Here is a 27,577-nt window from a genome sequence, read left to right on the forward strand (position 1 = left end):
AACTTTGCACTTCCTTCCTTTGAAGTAATGGCCAAATACCAAAGGTGGGAAATTTAAGGTTTTTTATCTGTTGAAATCTTCTGCTGTTCATGTTTAACTATAATACTGTAATGGCATATGATAGAATTTAACCATGTAAACAGCTTCCACATTGCTCATTAATAATATATCCTCATATTTCATGGTCTTCTCTTTTTATATAATTTCCATAATTGCATTTTTGAATGGTGGAGACATGACTTGCACAACACATTGGCTACAACAGCATCAGTTGTGGGGGCACTGTTCAGCTCGTGGTAGCAAGGAAAGGAGAGTCAACTACAATATAAGAAGTGGCGAATCTTAAAGACAAATCAAATGACCACAAATCAAACCGTCTGTACCAAGTGCAAGTTCCTTTTCTTGCCAAGGTAGCCTTCTGTGGCTGAATATTGGAGAAACCACTGTCTTCTTATTTAATTTTACTAATCTCATTGGAGATACCATAGTAACACACATCATTGACCTCTACACTCATTTGCAGCATTCCAAAATGTGTGTTGACATTGAATGAAAATCATTCTAAACCTGTGTTGATAATAACCACAGTACTTTTGAAGCAACATTGCAAAAAGTGCAATGCAGTGCTTAAGACATTTATGACTAATCACAAGGTGCTACGTGAAAGGACTGCTTGTTACCATAAAAATATGAATCAGTGGAAACATTCCAAAATACCACATACTGGAAATCTGAACCTGTTGGATTAATCTGATTATGGTCATTAAAAAGTATTCCTATAGCTGTAATGATGGCAATGATACTTCAAAGCTGCAATAATAACCATGGAAATACACATGAACATTTAAGAGGGCATGAACCAAGCTGAACTGTAATAACCTTGGTCTTAGCAATATCATGTAAAGTGAGGGAGGACATGCAGTCTTCTTGTCATATTGTCATTTACATGTATCTGGTATTCAAACCAAATGACACACTAGCATGTGAAAAGTATTTCTGAAAACTACAGTATTTTTATCCCTGGAATGGGTTTCAATAATTGCTTTTTCATGGATGTGCAGCCGTCGGTTTAGGGAATAGCAAATTGAGCAGAAACAATCACATGAAATCAAGTAGAAGAAGCACTTTAAGAACAGACAAATGAAGTAAACACGATAACAGGAGAGAGGAAAAAAGGTTCATTACCAGGAATGATACATGTTGATAAACCTTTAATTACCTATTTAAATTGGGTTACTGCAATAGCTTTTTTTTCCAGCAATACATTATGCAGTACCTTGACACCAGTATGCTACATGCATTTTCATTCATGTAATCAGTGTTTCCTCTAAGGCAGATATGCATTCTTCACAGCAGCAGTAGCATACACAGTTCAAGGTAGATGCATTACCTTCACGGTGCAACAGATGTTTCCCACCGGCATTTTTTTCACCTTGTTCATCAGCTTACAGCCTCAGAAATATAAGCAGAAATATAAGAAACTCTGACATTTGCTGTGTTCAGACTACAGTGTGTACACTTTTGAGTTCATTTCTCAATATTTAAAACCCCACACAGCCAAAGCAATATCAGTGCTACTGGAGAATCTGATTTATAGTAAATACAGTGTTCATGCATGCACGTGAATATGTGAAAAGTGATGATCACAACACATATTTACACTAATAAAAATAATTACCTTCTGAACAACCTTTATTTGATATTAATTTAATAATATATGACATATATAATGTATATCTTTTAAGCATATTCCTTCAAAGGTTCCCATATTGTAATAATACTTACAGTTTATAAATCAGTACTGCAATGACCAGTCATTAAGAACAGTATATTGGCAGCAACAATTTCAGTGAGAATGATTTCACACTCTCCAGCGCCCAAGTTGGACGTGTGATATTTCTGAGAGGCATCCCTGCGCTTTTTCAAGGGGCATGATGGTATGAAAGTAGATCTAATAAATCCACCCCAGTCTCAGGATATCTAACTTCATTAAATATTTTTCTCCCTCTTAACCTCAACTGTCATTAGACAGATTTTGCTGCCAGCTTTAAAAATGCCTGCAGTTAAATTAATGGGATACGAAAGGTCGTCTTACATTCTTTAACACTAGATAGACCAGTTGTTATTGCCATCGGCTAAGGAGAAAGGCTATTGTCCCCCTCATCAATATTAAAGAAATTGTTGTGTATGGGCTAATAAGCGTGGCCATTTTTGGAGGGCGAGTCCACAGCAGTCGATTCTGAATCCAGTGATGACTCATGAATGGGGGTGTGTATATACATTTGGTGAAAACAAAAATCTGTTTATTTACCAGAGATAATACGGCAATGTGAGTAATGGCTATTTCTAATCTAAGCCTTTCCCTCTAGATATCTGAAGCGTGACAAAAAAAAAAAGTATTTTGGTTGAATGCACTGAGTGTTCTGTGTGCAAGTGGACACCGTTCCAATGTGTTTGCATCCTGTGTCAGATTAGACTGGCAGGGGAGGTACAGGCAGTGGTTTCTAAAACAGGCTTTTTTTCCCCTCATATTGTGTTTGTGGGAAGGTGTGAAAACCAAACCTGAACCCTCTAGTGATTTGGAAGCTTTAATTTAAATAACTTTGGATCACCATCCTTAATAATAAAGCTCTAGGATTTAATTTTACTGAAATGCAAGAGAAAGGGTATTTGCTTTTGTGAATGAATATTCAGAAAAGGGGGATGGGAGGACAGGCTGAAGCTCAGACAGTGTTTACTGGGGCACTCTGTAACTGAAGGATTATACCTGACTCCTGCGTCTCTTCTGTCTGTCCTGTGACCTATGATCTTTGCTTTAAGAAGCCATGCAGATGTAGATGCTCAGAGGCAGGAAGTGGGAGGAAGTTGTCAAAGACAGCTATGCGTGCTGGGAGAAGAAACGGTATGAAAGCCCTTATATTTGAGGCAATAAACTGACACAAGTGGGGAATGACCTTTTAAATTGTCCTGTTTTTTTTTTCCTTTTTTGCCTTAAACAAAGGAAGTAGGAGGATTTTTTGTTAACGTTTTCCTGATGCTGTTAAATGTCAGATTCTGCATGCATTATGGTTGCATCGTATAGGAAATATACAAGATAGCATGGACTGCTGGAGAAATAGGCTTTTTTCATTCCAGCCTCCTTCTTGAGAAAAGTCAGCATGAAGCAGTTTTATTAAGACCAGCCGACTGCTGCCGTTTGCAATCACTGATTGATGTCAATAATGGCAATCGCATGTATTGATTTGGTTGACACATCAGAGGAAATGTACCTCTTATCTTCCGCTAACTCTGGCTGGTGAAGATCTGCAGTGATTGCAGTTAATTAATGAGGAAGACTGGAGCTCCATAGTACACCTAAAGCACTAATAAGCACTAAGATCTAATATTATGTGTTCACAAAACAAATGAGAACAGGTGACAATTTGACATGAGGTTTAATCTAAAACAGCCAGCAGGGGAGTTCTCGCTGCCATGCCGATAGGTGCTGAAGGTCTGTATTCAGTCTAAATACAATTATTTGTCCTTGAAAAAAGTTAACACAATTAAGCATTAAACATTTTCTGGATTCTTGCACATTTTGTTCATTTATTCTCACTAAACACTATTTTATGTGTGGAGAAAAATAAGACTTGGTTAAGTTTGTCACTGAAAATTTAACACAGAGTGCGATGTGTTTACTGGTCTTATATTAGCTGTGGGGATTTTGTTTTGGAATTCTCAAAAGGGATACCTAAAAAAACAATACCCTGTGGTCATATCAGAACATTCAAAATCAGGCTATTTATTGACTTGCTCATTGTTTGTGCTTGTCTATGAAGGGGAAGACTGTAAGCATTAAAGCAGCAGCGTGTTTGGCTGCCAAACAGCAGGATGGCGTAATGGTGCATTGTTCATCCACAGAGCAAGAGGCAGAGCATGTAATGAGCTGTAGCACTCTCTCACGTCCGGCCTAATGGACTATGACCAGGCATAGTCTTCTCAATGATGTTCTCTTCATGTCATGACTGCTCTACGCTTTCTCACAGGCACCGTCTAGTCTCTCTTTCTCCATCCTCCTTCACTCTCACTTTCAACCCTCTCAGTTTCTCTGTCCTCTCTCTCTCTCCAGTAAACTCCCTCCCCCAATCCATTTTCTTTCTTTCCCTCACTCTCTTTCTCACTTGGCCCAGGCTGTCTTGCACCACTCTACTCACAGTCTCTCTCTCAATCTGTCTTCTTCCCTCTCTTTGTTCCTGACTGTCTCTCTGTGTCCCTTTATTTCCCCCCTTTCTCTTCCAGTTCTCCCTCTCTTCTTTTCTTTCTCCCACCCTTCTCAGTTCATACCGCCTGTCTCCCCCCTCCCTCTCTCTTCCTCCTCTCTCTCTCTCCCCATAGGGGTTCTGGACCTAAAGAACTTTTGCAGGGTCTCTTTTTCTCATACAATGCAGCCTATTGAGAGTTTCAAAATGACCTTCACAAAGAATTCTGGGGTAAAATAGTGCAGACTATCGATTGGGAGGATCTGTAGTAGTACATGAAATAAGCAAAACAAAGCAATTCAACAAAAGCAAACAAACATGCTGATGTTAGTCATGGGATTTTTGGTTGGAGCTCAGCTCTGTGCTTATATTCTAATCCTGTTTTGCATTTTGATTGCACTAGTCACTTGAAAATGATTCAGGTGGGCCTTTTTCATTCCGACACGTTTTCCCTGGAACAGGCTTTTTAGAGTGGGCCCAGGTATCTTGTCTGCACTCATCCCCAATTTCCTGGCTAGGTTGAAATATATTAACGTTGACCGAAATGTCCTGAAAACAGGTCAGGTTGGCAGGACTAGGAGAACAACAGACAAAAACTCAATGTTCCCAGCAACAGAAAACAGAAATAATGACTATAGCTATCACTACAGACATCTGACAGAGCTATTCTGAGTGGTCCGGAAAGACATTTTTGGGGTCTTTGGAACGCAAAAGGTGGTGGCCTAAAATCTGTCTCGCTTTCGGTGAATGGCGCCCCAACATAATTACAGCTCAGCGAATGAAACCAAATGGTGGGACCTGATTGGCTCTGGTGTTTTCAACGCGGCAATTTCAGCTTTGGTTCCGCTGGGGGAAGCAGCTGTTCTCTGTCCCGGCTCAGGCGGGGCGAGACTGCTGCCAGTCTGAAGGAGGCCGTGGAGATTGCAACTTGTGTCTCCACTGTAATGACGGGGATTTAATGTGTCTCCAGGGAGAACAGGACCAGGTCACCATGGAGCCTGCTCTGGTGCTCTGACTAAATGTAATTGCTGAGGGATCATTATCCTAAACACAGCTGACAAGTCCATTAATAGGAAACACACATGAACACTCCACACCCATTTGCACATGTGGGAGCGTGCGCGCCCTCTCACACACACACACACACACACACACACACACACACACGTACACACACGTACACACACGTACACACACACGCACATGCACACACACACAGCTTGTCCAAGAATTTCCCTGGCTTATATAAGCATAGTTTACGTTATCTGAGTCACTCGTAGCCCTCATATTTTACACCATCTTGGGTGTGTCATAACATGAGATAGCGTAAAGAAGGCGTTCTCTGGAGGGTTTTTACTGTGCTGGGTTTCTAACTTGAGATGCCTTCTCTAGAGGGTATGAGTAATTGTTATTGCACTCAGCCTATTTTTTACTGTTCATCCTGAGCTGGGGCGAGGCATTGTTGGCAGTAACTCAAACATGTTGCCGTAATATTTCTTAGTGTGCCTTGCTTCAGTAACAGCATGTTGTTTTGTTCCACATTTCAGACAGGGAAAAGGAACACTCAGCAATACATCGAGCGTCTAATTCAGATTCTGCATGGAGAAATACGACTGCTCTCTGTCCTTTCTTCTCCCTTTCCCTGTCTTCCTCTCTCTGTGGCATTGGGTCTGCCAAAACAAATTCCCCCTCCTCTGTGCATATTTTGACTTTTATTTGTTTACCGATGGAGGAGCAGACAAACACTGACTGGGAAATAGGAGTGGCCTTATGACTATTCATTTGTGTACTCGTTTTAATAATGATTATAAATTTGCGAACTAAGCCCAGATTTGGCCTTGTCTTGCCTCAGAAGCTGAGACAAGAGGGGATACTGCTACCGCCCACCCTGGCTAGGAACACTGTCTGGAGCTAAGCTGGATGGCTAAGGGAGCCAGGTGCAGAAAATGCAAGACAATGGGCAGGCAGCCGTGTGAGGCCAGCTGGGGAGAGAGTCGGCCGGGACGGGGGGTTTGGCTCGCCTCGTACCTGGGCGCCCCGGGCCCTGGTTACTCGGCTGGAGACAGAGAGCGTGTTTCTAATTATAGCCCTCCGGTCGCCTTGTTGTGGTGGACCATGCCAAGCTCCGGCTTGCATGAGCAACTACAAAAAGCTGACTTTTGGTTTAATTTGGAGGACTAGCAATAATCCAGACTAAGTCTCTTAAAGCTGCAGCTTCCCTTCCGCTGGATTAAGAGAATGTCTTTTAAAGGATCAGGGCTGCTTATCAGTGCTTTCCTCAACATTACTTAGCAACTTCAAAAATGGAAGAAGGTAGGTACCCCTCATCAAATACAGCAGGGTGTATGGCATTTATGTAACCAATACTGCCTAAACAATTGGGATCCATAATAATGTTTTAAAAACTCTCAAAGCATTGTGAAAACACTTCATACAAAAAAACATTCCTATACTACATGATGTTGTATACATGAAGTAGCAGTAGAAGTCAAGCTCCATGTATTCCAAGGTCCATGTATTTTGATTAGCTTTTGTAATCACCATGCACTCAACAGGTCACATAAAGGAGGTTTAACTTGGCTTGTTTTTTCCCTCCAAAAATATGACACTAACGGTTATGAACATTTCATTAATTCATTTCATTAATATTTTAATGCTAGAATTGAACAGATTAAAACCATGTATTTAAATTCAGTTCATTAGCAGCATTTTCTTTCTGCGACTTTAGCAGAATAAGTAGCCCCCACAAAAATGCTGCTCGTCCTTGTTGAAAACAGCAAATTGACAGTGAAATGTCATTCTATATATATAATTTTTTTGGATGATGATGATGAGGTACAGGAGAAACTTCTTCCAATTTAAACCTGTTTGTCTCATTTATCACTAATGAACTGTTGTTTCTACGGTTGACTAGTTGTCAGGGTTGCAGAGGGAATATGCACTGTGCTTGTGCACGTTGTTTAAACGAATACGAAAGGGAGAGCCAGTGGCTTGTGTCATGGCTGGGGGGTGTCCCCTTTGGCAACTAACAAAGAGGGGCTGGGGATGAAGGGACAAGCTGTTGTTGCAAAGGGACCATGCAGAAATAGAGGCAGCGGTCCATGGATACTTGTTTACAAGGTGACACCTTTTAGACTTCATTCATTAACCTCTACACCTGAGAGCTGGAGAGATGCACCAGAGCACCAGTCGCTTTCCCTCACAAACAGCATGTGGAGGACTGCTTTTAAAAATAAAATAGAAAAACATCTCTAAAACCTCCAAAATGGAATCCTTATGAGAATACATCAGTATTAAATAAGTATTAAAGCATTAAGCATTAGCTGAAGAAAATGCACGTTTTTCCACAAATTATGTATAGCTGTAGCTCTATGTAGGCCCAACCAAGAGTAGAACATAGCTCACAGTAAGTGCTATGTACTTTAATACTTATTTAATACTGAGGTATGCTCCAAAGGATTCCATTTCCACAGCCACTGTGCTTGTAAGCCTAGATCTCTCCTTTATGCCCCCTCTCTGAACTCGTACTTCTCCTTCAACATGGTTCACTGTGTTGTTCTGCGAAAATGTTGTTTGTTTCCTCTGAAAACAAAAAGAGAAGGATAGCTATGCAATGAAATTCAAGAAGTGAATCCTTTTGTCCTCATCTGCACCTCGGTCTTCCTCCCATTCCACATGCTGCCTGCATCCTCACTAAATTGTTTAGCATGACCTTTGGTACTGTAGTGCTAATTATTACCATCACAGGGACTCTGTAAACCAGACTGGTAATTATGTTGGATTTATCTGAAGGGACAGTTGTGCTACTCTTTACAGTTCAAGTCATAGCAGCAGCCATTGAGGGCAATACAAACTTGCATTGTAGAGGCCAAGTAAATTTGGGTGATTAACACACTTGCTACTGCCCCCTTATCAAAGGGATCTGTGAGACAACTGGATCTTTGAATGACTTTAATTTCAATCAGAATCAGATCTCTGATTTCTAATAATTTCACATTAAAATAAAAATGCTTTTAATTTAAAATTTACAACAACATCTTGGACTACGACTGCTACTAATGCAACTACTAATGCTGCTACTCCTACTACTACTAAATAATAATAACAATAATACTACTACTACTAATAATAATAATAATAATAATAATGATAATGATAATAAAAATAACAATTACAAGAGGAGTAACTTGAACTGTCAGTATTTCTCTGCTATCTGGGTATTCTGTGCATGGGTGGCTCCACAGACGCACACATGTCTACCAGCCATCCATCAGAAGCAACAATTATGCCTGTCATTTTGGCAGTGTACACATATACAGCAAGTGTATAACGGCATGCCCAATTACATACCGGTATCACAGAGAAACAGGGGAACGAGAGTCACCACAGGAAAAATGGAAATGTTGTTGCCAGACGGTAATCACCTTTCTGGAGAGCCAGACCATTGTGAATCTCATCTTGGTACCACACATAGCCATTCAGCAATTACCACCAAAAGACACAGCGCTTTCAAAGATTTTTAAAAATTGCTCATTAATTTAAGGTCCTGCACCCTGGGGTGTCAGATCTCTTGCATTGCATGACATGCGGTTATCATAGGAGGTAATACATTTCAAAGCTCAGACATGAATGAATGGGGAAGAGCTGGAAAGCTCTTTTGGTCGTCGTTGCATTACTTGTAATGAGACTAAGCGAGGCCCAATTATTCCACTTAGGATAAAAACAGGAAGGAAGAAGTACTTTTTTTCTTTCTTTTTTTGTGTGACATTTTTGACAGGAATACCTTTTGATGGAGGCGGAAAAAAGTGGGGACTGCTTAATGGTCTTGAACCGTCTAGTGTTCTCCTCCAAAGAGGATCAAGGCAGTTGCCTTCTCACATTAGCTCTCGTATTATTTTTGGTTTTGTTTTTTTTATCTGCCGGTAATAAAGCGAATTTCCTTTTGAACATGGTACATTAGCCTCCTTGCTGAACCCGTCTTTGTTGAGGTCATTTACAAGGGACAAAAAGGACATGTTTATACATTCAGAGCTTCAGAGTGTATCAGACAGTGGCTTTCGTGTAGTCACAGATTTTCACAGAAGCTTTTGTTGAACTACACAGCGGGATATAAGCTACTTTGATCCACAGTGTAGGTCAGACTGTAGCGTGTCACCTCAGATGCTCAGAGATTTTCTTTCCGTATTACTTCCCGTCACATTCGTTACAGTGAAATAATTCCTTTGCTCCTGAACATGACCTTGGACGTTAGACAAGGCCAAACACTGAAAACAAGGCCAAATCAGAGATTTCAAGGCTAATGCAAGGATTTCACTGCTGTAGGGTATCAAATCTGCATCAGCTAGAAAGTAGATGAATTGTTATTTAATTATGGAAAAAGGCAAAAAAAGGCACCTTTATAGTAAAATCCCCAAATAATAGATAAACATCTGCCCTTCAGATATGTTTTGAATAGATAACTGCTCTACACATAATACACACAAAGACTGCTTTGATAAAACAGCAATTACCACAGGTTGTTTATGGTAGCGTGACAAAAGGATTCCAGGTCTTAATTTCAAGGAAATCATGGTGGTGAAAGTTACGTTCAAGGTGTATTATTCATATCAAAGTAAATTAGGACTTTGTTATGTCTAGGGAAAGCAGCTGCTGAACCGTAAACAAGGTCTTATCAAGATGGGCTGACAGGGAATGCACCACGTCCATTCTCTGTTGATACACTGTCAGAGACGGAGGTCATGACTGTGTACTGCGTCTGCTGTTGTTTGACTGACCCCTGGGTTTTACCCTCTCCAAAACCTGTTTGCCCCCCTAAGACCGCCTAATACAAATTAAATGAAATGAAGGCCGAGCGGCTAATCCCTGTGTGTTTCAGCTGCTGGAATCCCTGATGAGCCCATGGGTCAGGCCTGGAGCATCTGGCCCCACTTGGCCCGACCAGCTTTCAAGCTGCTATGCTTTCCCTGTGTGAGAGCAGAAGGCTGGCCCCTCTTTCATTGTCACCCTCAGGGCCACTGCAGCATAGTTGTGTGTGTATGTGTGTTGTCACATATTTCCATGTGTAGTAACAACTGGGTAACTTCCTAACAATAGTGGTAGAGACACACATGCGGCTGCTGACTGTGTAAGTTTCGATTGGAATGACTTTGTTTCCCATTAGCCTTGATGGGGCTGCTGACAAGTGTCATAAGTGTCATTCCTTACCTTACAGAATAAGCCGAAGAGAAATATGAGCAGTGTTCACAGGACGTCAGTGGATAGAGTACCGTTCAGTCCTGTTGACGGCTGACATTTGTAATTAAAAGCTGGTGTTTTTGAGTCTGCAGATGTGCGGATGATGTGTTGAGGGGTAATGCGCTCTGCTAAATCCCGGTTTTGACAGCTGCTTAAAAAGACCATCCGAAATATTAGTAACAGATGTGCCTCGCATTTTTCAACCTAGCGACGGGTTCAGAGCTAACTACGCATGCTTTACTGGATCATGACTTCTGCTGATTGGCTAACTATGCTGTGGTCAGCCCCAGGTTTACATTACCATCTGTCTGCTTAACCGCTGCTGTGTGCACACAGCCCATTGTAACAAATCTCACCCCTATCATATTTACCAGACATACAGATACTCTCGATCTGTAAAACAAAGTTGGCCAGCAAAGTGTGACACAGATGCTGCCAGAGCGGTATGGAGAGAACAGTTCAGGAACTGGGCATGTAACCAAAGGTAGACGAAACTAAATAATAAACAATACTTCTGCGTTTCTGCAAAACAAAAACCATCTATTCAGAAATTCATGTAGTCAATTTTACTGCATTATCTAATTAATGCAGTGGTACCAAGATAGAATCAACAGAATTACATTTTCCCTCTTTAACCCTCACGTACTTCATGGTGGATATATGCAGCGTGTAAACTGTTGTCTACTGAAGTCAGTTCTAACTTCAACGTCAGCCATTGAACAGTAAATACAAAGAGGGTGAACATCTCAAAACAAACTGTTTTTGTGAAAGTGATAACTGACCATTTAATGTGCCTCCAGTAAAAGAAGTTAAATCAGTCATGATAATCGTTAAAAATATGAGGATACTGGGATATGAAATTACCATAGCTTCAGATGTTATAATGACACACACTGCAATCATTTCACTGCATGTTTGTGTAACAAAGAAGAAAAGAAATGATTTCCCAGAAAAAGTAAATAAGTACATAATAAGATGTTCCAAAACAACATGCCAACGGGGGCTGGAATTGCCAGCTAGGGTATTGTTGTTGCACGCCTGAGCAAAAATACCAAAGTGATTTGGTAAATACCTCACTGCATGAAAGGATATTACGGAAAAATGTGAGCTATGCATGTCACCATGGGCGAGGGCATCCACAAAGCAAATAATGTAATGTAATTCAGACTGCGGGGGGAGGGAGACCAGCACCTGCTTGGGTGTTTTGAGGTCCAGTGTGGAATCGTTCCTCACCAGCCAAGATTCAGGGTAAACACCATTTGTTTGAGCGAGTCGCCAGGGTGCCAGTATTAATGAAAGATGATGAAGTTCCACCTGTATCCTCTCTGCGGCTCCCTGCCTGCCGGAGTGGTGCTGATGCGTCTGGAGGCGGTGACTCATCGGTAGCCGAGTGTCAGATTAAGGGATGTCAATAACAAGACCGACTCAATCCATCTCTGAGTGAGAGCATCCACACGGTCCTGGAGAGCCCGGGAGTCTGTAATGAGGTGTTGCAAATCTCCCATCGAACAAAAAAATGTCGGAAAAGAAGCCTCATCATCTTGATGGGAGGAGCAGGGGGTTTGCAGAAAAAAATCTCCATGCTGCTGCACTGATATAGACTAAGTGTTGGCCATTAATGCAGGGAGGCTGCCAGTTATTTTGGCAAACGGATCGTGAGAGGTTATGTCATTATTTTGGAACACACAGTCAAAGAGCCACTTGATTTATGACCTGAATTCATAGTTCTTCACACCCATTAAATAATCTCAAAGTGCCAAACAGTAAATATGGCATCAAAGCAGGAGACACAGAATATACAGAATAATGGTGTTTTTTACTTTAAATCAGTTTTTCAATCTAAGTACGCCCACACTATTATCATAGAAACAAGTCGTTTATCCACAGTGCTATGCCAATGACATGCCGTATTTAGTATTTCCCAAAAATTAAAGTATTTAGACTCTTCATTTCCATCATCATTGTAAGCACAATAACTAATTACCCTCAACTGTCTGAAATCAGTGATGGCCTATTTAAGTTTGCATCAGTATAATTTCAGATAAGGGCATGAAACTGCCAGCCAAAATACCTCGGGCTCCTTGAATGTAACATTTGAGTTCCCCTTTCGCCATGTTAAACAGGTAAACAAACACACATCTAATTGAAACAAATGCAGACTTAATTGAAACCAGCCTTCAAATATCCTTGCTTCTAATTCACTTGGAAGGCAAATACTGTGGGTATCAGCTACGATTTGTCATGCTTATTTCCACAAGAATCGGGAGCTCTGCAAGTCTACAGGGATTAAATCTGCCGGGTTCTATTTGACGGTGGATTTTGGGGCCCGTTTGGGGAGTTGCTATCCACCTGTGTCAGGTGACAGCAGAGGATGCCGTAGGATTTCAGATGAGGGGCGTTCAGGTTTTTCTCCTGACATCCAAATTAAGGAGAATCCTCTGGGACAGCCCCTGGGAAGTTACTACTTTTTTGGGTTTGCTTAGGTTCCGCAGGCTTAAAGAGAAGTAAGCCGATTTATCCTTTGCAAAACCGTTGCGATAGCCAAGGTTTTTTTTTTTCCTTCTTCCCTTTTAGAGTGTAAACCAAAAGGTCTTAATCGCATTTCATTATTTAGGCTTTCTCCGAAACAGGGAGGCAGATACTGTAAGTCTCCACAACATGCACATGTTAATTCATGACACGAGCAAGCTTTCAAATTTAACCACAGTTATCTCGTCAATTTGCCTGGTGTTTTGTGCTGGGAGGCAACAGGGCATGATGTATGCAGAAGCACCGAATGTACTCGCTGCTCTCGGCAAATACATCGTCTAAGTGATTTCCATACACCGCAAAGACCAACTGAAAACAACACAGGTGCTATTCGATAACATTCCTGACTGACAACCTGAAAAGAAGATGTGGCTGGTTTGGTCATAATCCACTGTTATGGAAACAAAAAAAAAAAAAATATATATATATATATATATATATATATATATATATATATATATATATATATATATATATATATGAGAATGCACCACATCAAGCACAATGTAGGAATTCAGACGCAAGTCCCATTATGTAGCCTTTTCATCATCTTGAAAAGGGGAGAGCTGCCTTGACATTGATGACCTCATGACTTATTAATGCAGTTGCTATTAATGTATGTATAATTAATCACGTCTTTACTGACTGAACACAAATGGACCCTACAGTCCTCACTCTGATGTAGTTGCATCCTGGAAATGAAACTATTACAGGATAAAACTTCAGGACGTTCTCTCCGTCTATATATACTCCATGCAGATGCAGAGCAGAAAAAAGGCCTATTCCCGCTTCCTCAGTTTACAGTTGTGGACAGCGGGTTGGGGAAACAAAAAAAAGGGGGAAGTCATTTGTTTCTGTCCACATGGACAGGCCGAGTGTGTGAAAGAATGAATCAGGAAAATACATTGTGTATAGGTCTCTTGTTTCTTTGTGTTCTCCTGCCCCTGAGGACCATGAGTTTCGTTGTTAAAAACAATGCTAAAGCTGCACATTGTGGGATAAGACCCAGGACGTTGTTCTATGCAGTTCAGGACTAAGCGTTCAGTTTCCGTTGGGAACAGCACAACTTCCTGCCCAAAACAAAAAATGGCACAACAGTAGAAGGGCAAAGGGTTTTTTTTTTGCTTTAAAAGTGGGACAAATGTTTAAAACCAGTGCATGTTTCAGTTGCATGTCCCGCAATCCCTTACAACCTCTGCTCTCTGAAATAACTCGCTTTTCAAGTAAGACTGATTCACAGTTGATGGGAGAGTTGGGGGCTGTTGGGGCTGCTGAGGGGAGTGCTTGTCACATGAGGTTGCTGTGATTGATAATTTATGATGTGAGTTTGTTAGGTAGCCGGTTGATATGAAATGTTCACATGTCCTCTTATTCATCATGGCTTTCCTAACAGGGAGAAACAGAAAATGTAATCTTATCCAGAACCGAGGGTGCGCCTGGGGCAATCCTTCACCCCTTTTACTGCTGAGCCTCCCTGGGGGTCTCGGCGTTCTGACAAGGAGAGGAAATCTATAATCTACCAGATGGCAAAGGATCTATGTGAAATTCTGTAATCAGGGGTTTGGCAGCTGTACAGTGGTATAAGAAGCATTTCCACCCTCTAAAGTGGTAAAATAGCGCTAATCTGCTTCTGCCAGGTGCGGCGTGTCCCAGACGAACCGCGGCGGTGGTCTGTTCCGTTGTCACGGGTGCCACACAGAACCAGGCGGAAAAGCTTAGAAGTGGTTTTAAACTGGGAGTGGCGGCAGCGGTGTGTCGGAGCGTGACTGGTGGAGAGGCTCAGAGATGAGTGCTCTTCCACCGGGGGGTACTGAGGGCGTGAGAGGGTGGGGTAAACGAGGCGGAGCAAGCCCCTCTCCACACACACTCCACTGCAACAAGCTGTATCACTCAGAACGACATAGGAGCGTCCTACAGTCTGCACACTGTAGTGTATACACTTCTTAGAGGAGAAATACAGCTAACCTACAGTCCCGTCCTTTCCCATCTCACTCTGCTAAAATCCCTACCCTCGTATACGCAGCTTGCCTTGCTGGTGTGGGTTGTGTTATTACAGCCAGGAAAGGCTTGCTCTGTTGCCTTAATAGGTTTGCCCCCCCCCACCCACCCTCTCTTTTCTGAGTCCTACTGGCAGTGCTTTTCCAGGGGGAAGTGTATATAAACACCAGGCCTCATTATGTGAAACATTTCCTTCCTGGACTCGTGGGACTCCGTGCAGAAGCTGCAAAAATTAGTAAAAAATAACACCAATAAAACTGCTGAGACAAATCAGACAAATGAAAAAAATGCACTGCTGTCACCGTCTAATGACAGCTTCAGTTCTTTGTACCTTTACACCCCCATATTCCATGGTGTGACACATAGGTGTCACACTAATTCTTGCCGTTTACTCTGTGATTGTGTGTGCGTGCGTGTGTGTGTGTTCGGGAGGTGCTGCACAGGACTGCTGCAACCTACCAAGTAGCGTTCATAGCCTGTGTTTTAAGGATAGGGTTTTATTCACGCGACACTTTCATTCCAACGAAATTCAGGAGCGTTTTTGTCATCCAATTAAGTGTTTGGCTCTCTGAAATAAATTAAACGGCGAATTAGCAGGCATTTTATCCATTGCTCAGAAAATAAGGATACAGCCTGATAATTAATAATTTGCTGTTATAGCATGCTGCTTCAATTAGTCTTCAATTTTATGCATCCTACCATGTGCAATTGTGAGTTTAATGCTGCCGGCTGAAGTATTGGTCTGAACGGAGATAATGCAGAAGACTGAGGCAGCTGCATGGCGGGCCTCTCCTGGGCATTTGTCTCATGCTCACATGCTCACATGCTCCACGCGCGTCCTGCTTGCATTACCTGCACAATGAATACACTTGCATGAGGACTGCGGAGCCAATTGTCACGGCGGGAGGAAGGCAAATCGAATCACACGGCAGCAGCTAAGCGAGGAGATTGCTTTTCCTCCTCTCCGGAGCATCGGCAGCTCTGAGGGAAGGGTGGAGGAGTGGAGTCCCCCCCCCAGCCGGTGCTCAGTGAAGACGGGGTGAGAGGACTGGCTCCTCACGAGGGTCAGATCTCATTTCCTCCCGGACCCGTCAGCCCCGGCTCGGCTGGCCTGTATTTGTGTCCACTCCAGACAAAACGCCACAACGGCCGTCTGGATTGAATGACACCGACTGCGGAACTGGGGGCCAGAAGGATCACAACAACACACTGTACAACCTAATTAAGTGGCCATTTGTGGTGGCCATGGGGCAGTTAGGCAGCCCTCACCCTGAGGCAGGAAACTCAACCTCTGAACAGGAGATACTGACGCACACTCTTATTTGATGGTTGTCAGAGGCAGAGGCATGTAATACATTTCTTGACATGGGGCTGCTGTAAAAGCAATACATTTTTCCTTCAGAATGTGCTGCTTTGAGTTCTTTATAAATGTTCATAGCTATGTCCTCATATGTTCAGTGTTTATTCATTGCTATTTAGGGGGTATTCAAATGCTGAGATTAAAGCCTCCTGACGAGATCCTCATTAGGCAGTACATAATAAAATACAATGCATTATGGGAAACGTGGCCATGCGGGCCACTGTGGGCCCATAGATCCAGAGTGAATCACCCCCTTGAGTCAGTGTTCCTATAGCATTTATTTTGTAGGTTCAGGGCAGAAATCATTGCAATGTTCGCTGTGTCTTTAATGCATATTCCCCTTTGTTACTCGTGCTTTTCCCATTCATTAAGCTCTCATGTCGTGCCACTGTAAAGAGAGAAGCATTATAATGAGTCCTCATAGGGCCCAAACAGGAGCACAGGTGGCATGTTCGACAAAAAAATAAAAATAAAATATATTTACATACCCTGAAAGAGAGCAGGAATAATTGCCAGGGCCAATTACTTTGATATTAATGGACTCAAGCTGGACAAGAACAAAGAAGTGAGTTACTACCTCATGAGTAGCGGTGAGAACAAGCAGTGTATGCTTCAAATTAGGGGCTGCTAATAAAATGTTAATTAAAATTGCTTCTTACAAATTACCTCCTTGATAACAATGAGTTAAGGTTTAATTAGTGGTGAACAAAAAAACCTTGACGTTAACCTTCAGTGCATCCAGATTGCATCGCCATCTCACAAATCTCACTCAGTGGCCTGCCCTGCTATCACCAGTAATTAAAACATTATCTCGCTGTGGTGATAATTAAGAACTGCGGAGGTGAAATAATGCACAATGCCTTATTTGCTAATGATTGAAGATACTGTGGCATGACTGGTGGAAAATGTTGCTTTCAGAAATAACATTTCTGAAATCAAAATGTGCATGTCTGCATCGTTCAACTTATGAATGGAAGTAACGGCGCGGACCCCAAGATTTTAAATAATAGCTGTACAGCAACAAAAACATCATTGCATAATCCGAAGCATTATGGTCTTTGAAGCCTGGGGAAAATGGCAGGGATACTGAGCATAAACCAAACAATGGCTCGCATTTTCAAAGCATTAACAAGCTGTTACACATTTAAAAGACCACAGTGGGTCATGGGCGGTTATGAGCTGGTAATAATAATAAACACACGTATTGCTGCCATTTTAAAAAAGGACTGCAGTGCATGGGGAAGTTTTTTAGTCAGTATGTCATGGTGCAATTAAAACAAGGTGCCAATTTTTTCAAGAGGGAAAGAATATGAATATAAATGTGATTATAGTTTTTCATCAAAACACAGTTTCTCGGGCATAATGACCATGAAGGCATGTCAGAAATGTCAGAAACAAGTTTCAGAAAACCACGACTGCGCATGCGGGTTTATAGTACCCTCATGATTACCGGTGGCCTTCATCATTGTTTGCAAAACTTCCTTTTGTCAGGATGGCATTTCTTTGCTCTTTAATCTCAGTGTGAAATCAGCAGAGTACAGGTTTATAAAAGAGATATGTCTTGTGTGTAAGGTAAACACCTGCAACTTGTCAAAATATCAGTTGTAAGGGTAGTATGCCATGCTTTTGTGTTTGATGAGAAAGCAACAAAGAAGAAAAAAAAAAAAGCTTTGCAAGTCCTTTTAACACCGTTTCTATCAGAACATCTGATTGCAGGTTATTTTGATATGCATCAGGCAGATTTAATGCTGGTTCATTTCCCTTTTTTTGTTGTTGTTTTTCATGCCCATATTTTACACCCTTGTGTCCTTTACAAAATGTAAGAGATCTTAACTGCAAGATGCCTTTGAACTCTGTTATTCAATGTGGGTCAGATATCCAGCGCATGCAGATTCGTCGCGCTTTTTCATCCAAGATCGCTGCATTAGAAAATCCCCTGACACATTTTTAATTTCTTTCCCCCTTAAACATTAAAATATTTATATATTAACGTATCCTCAAAATTTTTAAAAAAAAAAAAAAGATTTTTAAAAAGAAAGAAACTTTTTTTTTCCTTCTCTCTAACTGCATGATGTACCATCCTCCCTAATGACTCCATTTTGAAGACTTGGGCCTGACTGAGTGTTTAATGTTGGGGGTGGGGGGGGGTTTGCAGTAGTGAGGCAATACTCACTGCACCACTCTGCTTAGCGCTGCGCACATGTGCTTTGAAAGACAATGTATTCTGCCTTTGAAAACAGAGGCAGCTCACGGGGGCCTTTGTGTAAAATAACATTTCTATTGAAAGGCAATTACCGGTAACATTATTTTGGTCCCTACGTAATTAAATGCATCTCTGTTTTCTCTCCCTCTCTTGCTTTCTTTCAGACGGAGAATTATTCCATTGACTCCAGTTATGTAAACAGCAGAGCGCACCTTATTAAAAGGTATGTCTTGATTAGAAGATTAGGGTAATTCTGTCTCACCCATTGTGGTGCTTAATTGTTCTTGTTTAATTTCATAGTCTACAAATGGTGAAATGGTGCTCAAGTAGAGCTGTCTAAAATGGTTAAAGAAAGTGACTGATACTTTTGTTGAAGATATGATATTTGCAATAAGTTCAGTGAGCTGACTCATTTTGGTGAAATACATCACATAACTTCAGAAGTGTAAATGTAACTGAATTTCCCATATTGCAATAGGCAGAACTGTTAATGTCCTTCTATGCCCTCACATTCTAAGTGAGTCAGGATGGTTAACATTTCAGAATGCGGATTCTCTGATATGAATAATTCCATCAATTTCCCATAACCATGTATTCCTTTTGCATGATAAGGAATATTAATATTGCAGAATTTCGACTCTTTAAATATCTAATAATAGTGTATAAACAGACAAAAAAATCAAAGGGAATATTTAAACTCTGTTGAAATCATATACGTTCGTTTGAATATGAGAAAAATGCCGCAGAGACAAGTAAGATAGGAGCACCTTCTCAAACAAAGGGGCATTGTGAAGACAAGAAATCATTACTTTAATGCCATTTGCCATTGTTGGCTGAAATAACAATGAACAAGGGCTTCCTTTGTGAGCCAGAGGACAGGTCAGAATTCCTGGTTTCACCTGGAGGGGGGTGGGAGGCTGTTGTGACGACCCCTAATGACCGCCCTCCTTCGCACGCCCGAGGGCACCGCAGTGAGATCCGGACTACAGGACTATAATTTGCCTTTTACCTGCAGCTACAGAACAATCTGGCCTGCTTTTTGTGTCAGGCTGTCTTGCATTATTTTTCTTTAAAAGCCATTACAGCAATTTCCCCTCAAAAAGATTCCTGTGTTTATGTAAACAAAGAGCATTCAAGTACAGGCACTGCAGTTCACTACAAAGAAATCCCCTCAGGAGGCCCTAGTCCTGTGCTGTGGGACAGGTGCAATTACACTGATAACATCAGAAATCCAGCATTACCGCCACTGCAGTCTGGGCCAGGCGCTCACTGAATAAAGCAAGGGGGGGGTTGTCCGCTTTCTCATTTCAGCAAGGACTGCAATGGCACGTGTTCATGTACACATTTATTCCCACCCATCCACTCTACCTGTACTCTGTGTTTTTTGCTGTTGTTTCAAAAAACAGAATACATTCTGGCAGCGTGGCGTCGATCAAATGAGGTGGGATCACACCGCTGCTGCTCTGAAACTGTAGTTAGCCACCAAAAACAAGACAGATGTGGAGATGTTCGTTCTCTGCCTTGTTTCTGTAGCGGATTTCAAGGAATTCCTGACTAAGGCAGTGTTTTCCTTGGCAGCGCAAACTGAGGCCGCCCACATTTAGATTAAACCTGCTCACATTACCCCACTCCCCTTAAAATGAAAGCCTCCATCCTGTCCCTTTCAGAATCGGTCAGACCCTCTCTCTGCTATCACTGGACTGTTAAAAAAAGAAAAATATCCCCTTAATCCAAAAGCCCCGAGTACAGTTCATCTTTCCTCTCTACTCATGAGGATTACTCGTTAGAGCTGGCACATTTCCCCCACACAGGGAAATGGTGGGCAACTTTCATTCCAGCAAAAATGCTGAGCGCATAATTCATACGGCCCAAAAACTCTTTGACCCTCGGCTTACTTCTGTGCAATGTGGTCACAGGTGACAGAGTGTGTGTACTCAGTCACGGTTGGACTGGACTAGCTCAGGCTAGCCAGTCATTAATCAGGTGTTTCTATAGGCCCTGGCTGCATGCTGTGCTGTGTCTCCTGTGATGCTCACCTCCACCAGAAAGGGGAAGCATGTGTGAGAGAGAGAAGTGTCACATGACAGAGCTTGATGTGAGGCTAAAGGAAAGGTTTTCCTCCTCCCCCTCTTTCCCCCTCCTGCCATGTTGTAGCACCTCCACGTTCAAGGACATGGAAGGGAACAGCCTCAAGGACAGCGGTCACGAAGAGAGTGACCAAACCGACAGCGAGCACGACGTTCAGCGAGGCCACTACGCCGACACCGCCGTCAACGATGTGCTAAACATGAGTGCGCCGCCCAACGGCTGCCAGCTCCCAGACCAAGGTAAGACGACCTTGTCCCGCCTGTGGCCACCTGTGTCCAACTGCAAGTCGATCTCGTGCCCTTCGGCAGGATCCATAAAGCATGAAGGGAGAATTGCAGCCTAGCTCGCACTTTGATGTCTGAAGCACTAATGCAGGATGATTTCTCAGAACCAAGAGCTTCCTTGACGCAGGCCCGATAACATCACTGCCTTTAGTTGCCCTGCACGCTTTTGGCCTTCCGATGCCAGGACCACACATATGGCAACAATTAGGCTGATGAAGGTTGAATGTAGAACTTTGCATTTGGAATGCGATCTCATGCATTATTCAGAGGAACCGTTTCGTTTGGGATTTAACGTTGATGTTTCTTTCTAACTTTCCATTTAAGAAGACGACCGATCTGTTGTTGGGAGTCAGCTGAGGGGTCACATTTGTACTGTTAATCAGGGTATACTGGAGTGATGAGGTGTTCAGCTGTGTTTTGCCTCGCGACTTCTTTACCTGGAAACCTTTTCAGACCTGAATGTTTCACCTATGTTCTACTGTGTTTCAGGAGGTCTGAATATCTAGCTGCAAACATAATGTCAACCTTTCATTAATCTAACAACAAAGTGCTTTATCCTTATTTGATAATAATTATAGAATTAGGGACTGTTTAAATTGAATTAAGGCATTCCCTTGGCAAAGTTGTCTCTTCAGAAAGGAGGAAATGGACATCAAAATAATAATTATGTGCTGGCTGGCTGTGAATCATGAAAATGTAACTAACTGAACTAAACTAAATGTAACGTAACTAACTAAAATTCTTTTACCTTATTCGTATGTGAAACAAGGCCTTTCACCTTAGTGACTAGAAAGACAAAGCCTCTAACAGCCATGTAAATGTGTAAAAACTGACTTAAATTCACATATTTATACTGTATATCCGTGTGAAAAGTTGTTTCCTCAAAATTTCTGTTTGAGCTTTGTATTAAAAGAAAATCTGGTAGCAAGTGTTTTCATGCAATGTGATCGCAAGGCACCTCTTACTTTCTGCCAGGAATAGACAAGCTTAGTGGAGATGTATGTTGGTGGTAGGTTTTCATTTTTTTTTTCATCTAGCCCCTCAAAGCTTTTTTTTTCCCCTCCATATTTTCGCATACACTGGAATTTGTAAGTCCCTTGGAAATACAGACCCTAGACACAAGGCAGAGAGAAGCACACATACCCCAGACGCAAGACAGAGAGAAGCGCACATACCCTAGACACAAGCCCGAGAGGAGTGCATTTCCACATTTCCATCATTTCCAGCCTGCATTTTGTCCTCCAGCTTCTCTCTGCCTTGCTCAGGGAAGGAAAGTTTAATGAGTGAAGGACAAGAGGGAAAAGGAATCACACTTTTTAAAAAATGTGCTAACGGCTAAGAAATTATTTATAAGATAGAGGAAAAAAAATTCTCCAGCACAAGCTGAAATGTGAGGAATCGGCAGAAGAACCAATTAGGCCCTTGTTAACACTGGATCATATGCCCCAATGGCTATTCCAGTAGACTAATTAACCGGTAATTTTTCTGCATGCTTCTTTGAATGGGAAGATTTAAATGCAGGAGGCTGTGATTTCCTGGATTTCCAGACCAGCTCTGAATCTGCAAGTGTGTAAATTCTGGTTTAGCTTCCCTGACAGTTGGTAGATAAAGTAATGTGTGTGCTAGGATGACTGCTTGGACAGATTAACAAACCAGAGGGTGCTGGGGTCAAGGAAACATTTGAGGGTGGGTTTGCTGCTACCGTACTGTCAGATAGTAATACTAAATGATGATAAGTGAGTTAGCTGTCTATTGGTTGTCTTCCATAATTACCTCACAACCAGAAAAATGCCAGTGCCTGTAAAATGCATGCTGACAAGCCCTTCAGTCTAGGGATCTCATTATTAGGAACAATTAGTAAGAGCGTACATGAGGAATACTGCTAATGAGAGAAGGTCTCTTGGTAAGCTTTTCAAGACATCGTTTTCTGATTAGTGCTCAAAGCGATTACATTTATTTCCGACAAACTGACATACAAACAGACACATTAGTCAGCTCTGTAATAATGGCAAGTGAATGATACAATATCACACTGTTGTCTATAATTTTGAATCTAGCTGTAGCAACAGATTTTTTTAATCCATAATACAGAATTTAGGGCACTGTTTTATCCAGCTATTGCCACGCAATTTGTGTGTATTTTACCTACTGACAAACACTAAACACTGAATAAAATAGTGGTGTTTGAGTCTTTTCCTTCATTGTCTTTGAAATGAATCTGTCGTAACGTACTGACTTGGCAGTAATGAGAGCTGTTAATAATTATTAAATGGATTGGCCAAAGGCCCTTACCCATGCAGAAAAGTAATGACATTGCGAATGGAATTGTCATTCCATTACGAGCTCAATGGTCTAATTATAAAGTTAAAGTGCATGATGGGGCTGCTTGGCTGGGCGGAGCTGACACCAGGCACAATCGAATCCTCCACACTGTGGAACAAGGCTTTTGTGTTAACCATTATTTGTGGTTTTGTGGATTCATTTCAATGTGGAATTGCTTCAATGACACTACTATATATATATATATATATGTATATGGTTAGTTCAAAGTTCAAAGTTATTGGACATTAATCATTAGCATCACTAGCTAATCTGAAAAATAATGGGAAAACAACTGAACGCAAACAGAAAAATGCACAATGCTCAGCCATTTAAGATGTGCGCTGGGAATACTTCACAGCTGCAGTTTGCCTCTCTGGTTATGGCGACAGAGATTAATCGGAGCAATTGCCAGAGGACACAAATACAAGCTCCTGTTACGAAGCCTTCCTTTTGTTTTTTTTTACTGTTGTTTTTTTATGTTTTTGTGTGTAAAGGAGACAAACAGAAAGTAGAAAGAAGCACTGCAGTAAAAAAAAAAAAAAAAATCCCTCGACTTGGTTCTCAGGGCGTTTTTACAAGTGTCAATATTTACTGTTCTCGTAGTGCCTCGCTGAAGGTGCTGTTTGCACAGGGGACACGTCGTTACCTTTGTTCGGGGAACGTCCGCTCCTTCTCTCACTGCAAGGTAGTCTGTGGGAATCCACACATAACAAAACCATTCATGAAAACTCCCCGTCTCTTTACACAATAAGCACATTTCCTCCACAGAGCTTCCTTTTATTGCTTTGATTCTATTACCTCAATTTTGTCCATTTCCTGCAGACCACCCCTCCACACACACACACATTGTCACAGACACACACACACACACACACACACATACACAAACACCAGTCCCCACATACACCAAGCTGGGTCTACGTTTGTAATTTTTGCGGTGAAAAAAAAACAGATGACCCTTTGACCTGATAGAGCGGAGGCACGCAATGCTGCAAAGCTAAGACAATGGCTAGACAGCCTGACAGATTGATTTAGTCGGATTTGACAGCCTAGATGCACCAAAGAGGGGTGGGATCTGGTCCAGTGTGTTGTGATCAGCGGCATCCTGACACTGGAAGGGATGAAGGAGCAAAGATGGGCTTAAGGTTTCATTCCTTGGAAAACTTTAATCTCCAGAGCCCCTGCGTTTTCAGTTCATTAAGTGCCCCTACCCCTCCCTCTGAGAGCAGCGGAGAGTGATATCAGTTGTGCTTAGTGGTATATCACAGCGTTAAGACGAGCTGGGTGAGTGGGTAAAGCCGATGTTGCCTGCTGTTTGTTCCTATCTGCTGATGAGCATGGCACAGACACCATACCCGTTTGCATCGATACACACAGACAGTTCTCCATTTGAGCACTTGCCACTAGGGCTGACTGTGTCAAACGGGCATTGATTGTTTTTCCCAAACATTTTATTTATTCTTTTTTTTTTTTGAAGACACTCCCCACATGTCTGGATATTTCTCTGACACCTTAGGGATTGTTGACTAATGTTTGTAGGTTGAGGGAAACAGTCCAGGCTCTGAGCTTTGCATTGCAGGCAATCGCTCTGCCAATAAACAATCCACTGTCACTAGAAAGCCCCCTCCCCTGCATGTAGCCCAGAGGACACAGGGCCGCTCAATTAGCGGCAAGTCTTACTCGTAACATATTCCATCTCCCCTGAGCCTTTTATTCATCAGTCCCTCAGTCCTCCACTCCCGATAGGCATGTTCCTGAAGCAGCAGTCCGGCGGCGCAGAATTCCTGCCCGTTCACCGCACACCCCCATTACTGCGCCAACCACCAGGGGCCTGCTGCTCCTAATTGATTTTGATTTTTTTTTCCCCTCTTTCCCTTTCTTGTGTCGGAACATCCATCTTAACCGCAAATCCCCACTTTTCAACTTCCTGCTGGTCTTGCCGCCTCCTGTCGTGCGGAATTTAAGTGATGGCAACACGGATCGCTTGTTTGCAACTGTAAACTCAACCAGGGCCCGACGAGGGAGAAGTAATAATTTGGGGTCCTCCGATCTGCTAATGACAACACTGACACAAGTGTCACAACTGGGAAGGAGGCCATTGCGGGGCTCCTCTGAGAGACTGGAGTGGAAATCTTCTAAAGAATACAAAAGGAATAGAAAAAAAAAGAGACAGGCACATCACAGAAACTGTTTTTGAAATAAATATTAACATGCTAAATTAAACAAAAGACCCTATTGCAATGTATGCTTAAGTAGTCCAGAATCTGAGCTGTCTGCTGATCGGTTTAATTAAAAAAAAATCATACAATGGGATCATCCATTGAAATGTTGATTTGCTTCGTCAGATGTTCAGGGCGTTTTAGATTAAAAAAAAAGCACTGGCAAGCATTTGACGAGCGCACATGCTCACTGCACCACTCATTCCCAAACAATAAGCGCAATCATATTTCAAAACGAAATGATACTCAGGCACAAGATAACTTGTTTGATGAGGTAACGTGTGAGTCTCACATTTTTCTCACATTATTGCAGATGTCTTACAGTAACAGCATGTGCGAACTGTGCTTTTGCAGAAGCCAATAACGCAGTTGCTTTCTCTGCTTCCTTCTGTGCTTCTGCACCCCCTTTTTCCTCTCCTCTTTTTTTTTGTGCTTTCTCAAAATGCAGCTAGCGAGCAGTTGACTGCCATGCTAGGAGCTGAGGCCAGAGGCAACGGCAAACACGTCCGTGGCCTTCTATATGTCTCACCGGTATCGGCATCTGCTGTCGGGACAGGGTGATGTTTACTTGTTTCATAGTGGGTTTTGTCAGTTGGGCTAGTTTATTTCCCCTAATGTTCATCTGTGTAATCATTACACAATAATTCCCATACATTAGATTTACTGTGACAGGCACTCAGGTCAATACCCTGCTGCTGAAAGGACATTTTCCCATCACTTCCACTTTCGTGCACAGAGGCTGTTCTATTTTTCCACTTTTTCACCCCTTTCAGCAGAAAAAAAAAGTTCACGCCCCATGGCAGACACACTTCCATAGTTGATTTTGCAGGTGTCCTTAAATAATTACTGCTTTTAAGCCTTGAGCAGATTCATTCAGTTCATTGGATGGTTAAGGGTGCAGGAGAATGGGGGGAAAAAAAACCTCAGAGGCCCTGAGGCCCACTCTCATCTCACACACACACACACACATACACACACACACACACACACACATACACACATACACACATACACACACACACACACACACACACACACAACCCTGAAGATCACATGACTGAGTAATAGTAATGCTATAATGGCATCCCCTGAACCACAGGCCTCCTGAATACATAGATTGCATTAAATCAGCTTGGTTTTTTGGCTCCTTATCTGCATTGCACTTGTTATGGCTAACATATAGGATGGATTGGAGGGAAATATAAGAAACAGCTCATTATTTCCAAGGCTAGCAACAATGCTGATCTCACTGAAAGCCCTCTTACTGACAAAGCCCAATTCTTGACAATCCTTCACATTTGGTCTATGGGTGGAAAATAAAACAGCGAATTCTATTCCTTATTCATGATGCCGTTACATCAACGTGTGCTAATAATCCCCTCTGAAACCCAGTGAATTGCAATTGTTTGTAGAACATATATGTCTGTATAATTCATGCCGGATGGGAATACGGCGAGACCAGGCCCATCCTGAACATAATAAGAGAGGCTGAAAGCTAATAATGGGGGGGGGGGGGGGGGGGGGGCGCGGTAGTGGAGGGGGGTTGGGAGTGACTGAGAGAGAAAAAGAAGAAAGAAAGGAAGGAAAAGGGGAGAGAGAAATCCCCTGGTCCTTTGGTTCTTGAATGCAGGCTGCCTGTGGGAATGTGTGTCTCTGGGTGTGTGCGTCTGTATGTGTGTGTGCGCATGTGTGTGTGTGTGTGTGTGTGTGTGTATGTGAGAGAGAGTGATTAAAGGTTAATGAGAGAGAGGGGAGGTTTGAGGGGGGAAGGAGACGGCCTGTAATTGGAGTTGCCCAGCGCTCTCTACAGTCTGCCGGGCAGTTGTGGGCCTGATTATCTGAGCAGATTGATCAGAGTTTGAGGTAGGGTGTCGGTGGCATGCTGGGGCTGCAGAAGGCGGCTCTGTACCCCAGGTCCCATCGCCCCGGGCCCATCTGTCACTGCCCTCTGGGGGTCTCTCAGGGCGTGGCCTCTCTCTATCCTAGTCCCAGTGCAGAGAACACAAACTCACGGGTCATAAAACCCCGGGGCTAAAGACACCTGGAGGTTTGGATCAGGGGATCAGGGACCTGACAAAGCAGCAGATTTGCACCCAGCTCTT

At 42.4% G+C, this 27,577-nt stretch overlaps 1 protein-coding gene across 4 annotated transcripts in view; it reads left to right on the forward strand.

Moving 5' to 3' along the window:
• The window catches only part of pcdh19 (protocadherin 19), a 54,977-nt gene that overhangs the window by 13,513 nt on the left and 13,887 nt on the right, over positions 1–27,577 (forward strand). For all 4 annotated transcript variants that reach the window (XM_036549154.1, XM_036549156.1, XM_036549155.1 and 1 more), the window contains exons 3-4: positions 18,727–18,785; positions 20,717–20,889. In XM_036549154.1, the coding sequence (XP_036405047.1) occupies positions 18,727–18,785; positions 20,717–20,889 (232 nt within the window). The remainder of the gene's footprint in view (positions 1–18,726; positions 18,786–20,716; positions 20,890–27,577) is intronic.

This window comes from Megalops cyprinoides, chromosome 16 (genome assembly GCF_013368585.1).
Source record: "Megalops cyprinoides isolate fMegCyp1 chromosome 16, fMegCyp1.pri, whole genome shotgun sequence".
Classification (NCBI taxonomy): Eukaryota; Metazoa; Chordata; class Actinopteri; order Elopiformes; family Megalopidae; genus Megalops; species Megalops cyprinoides.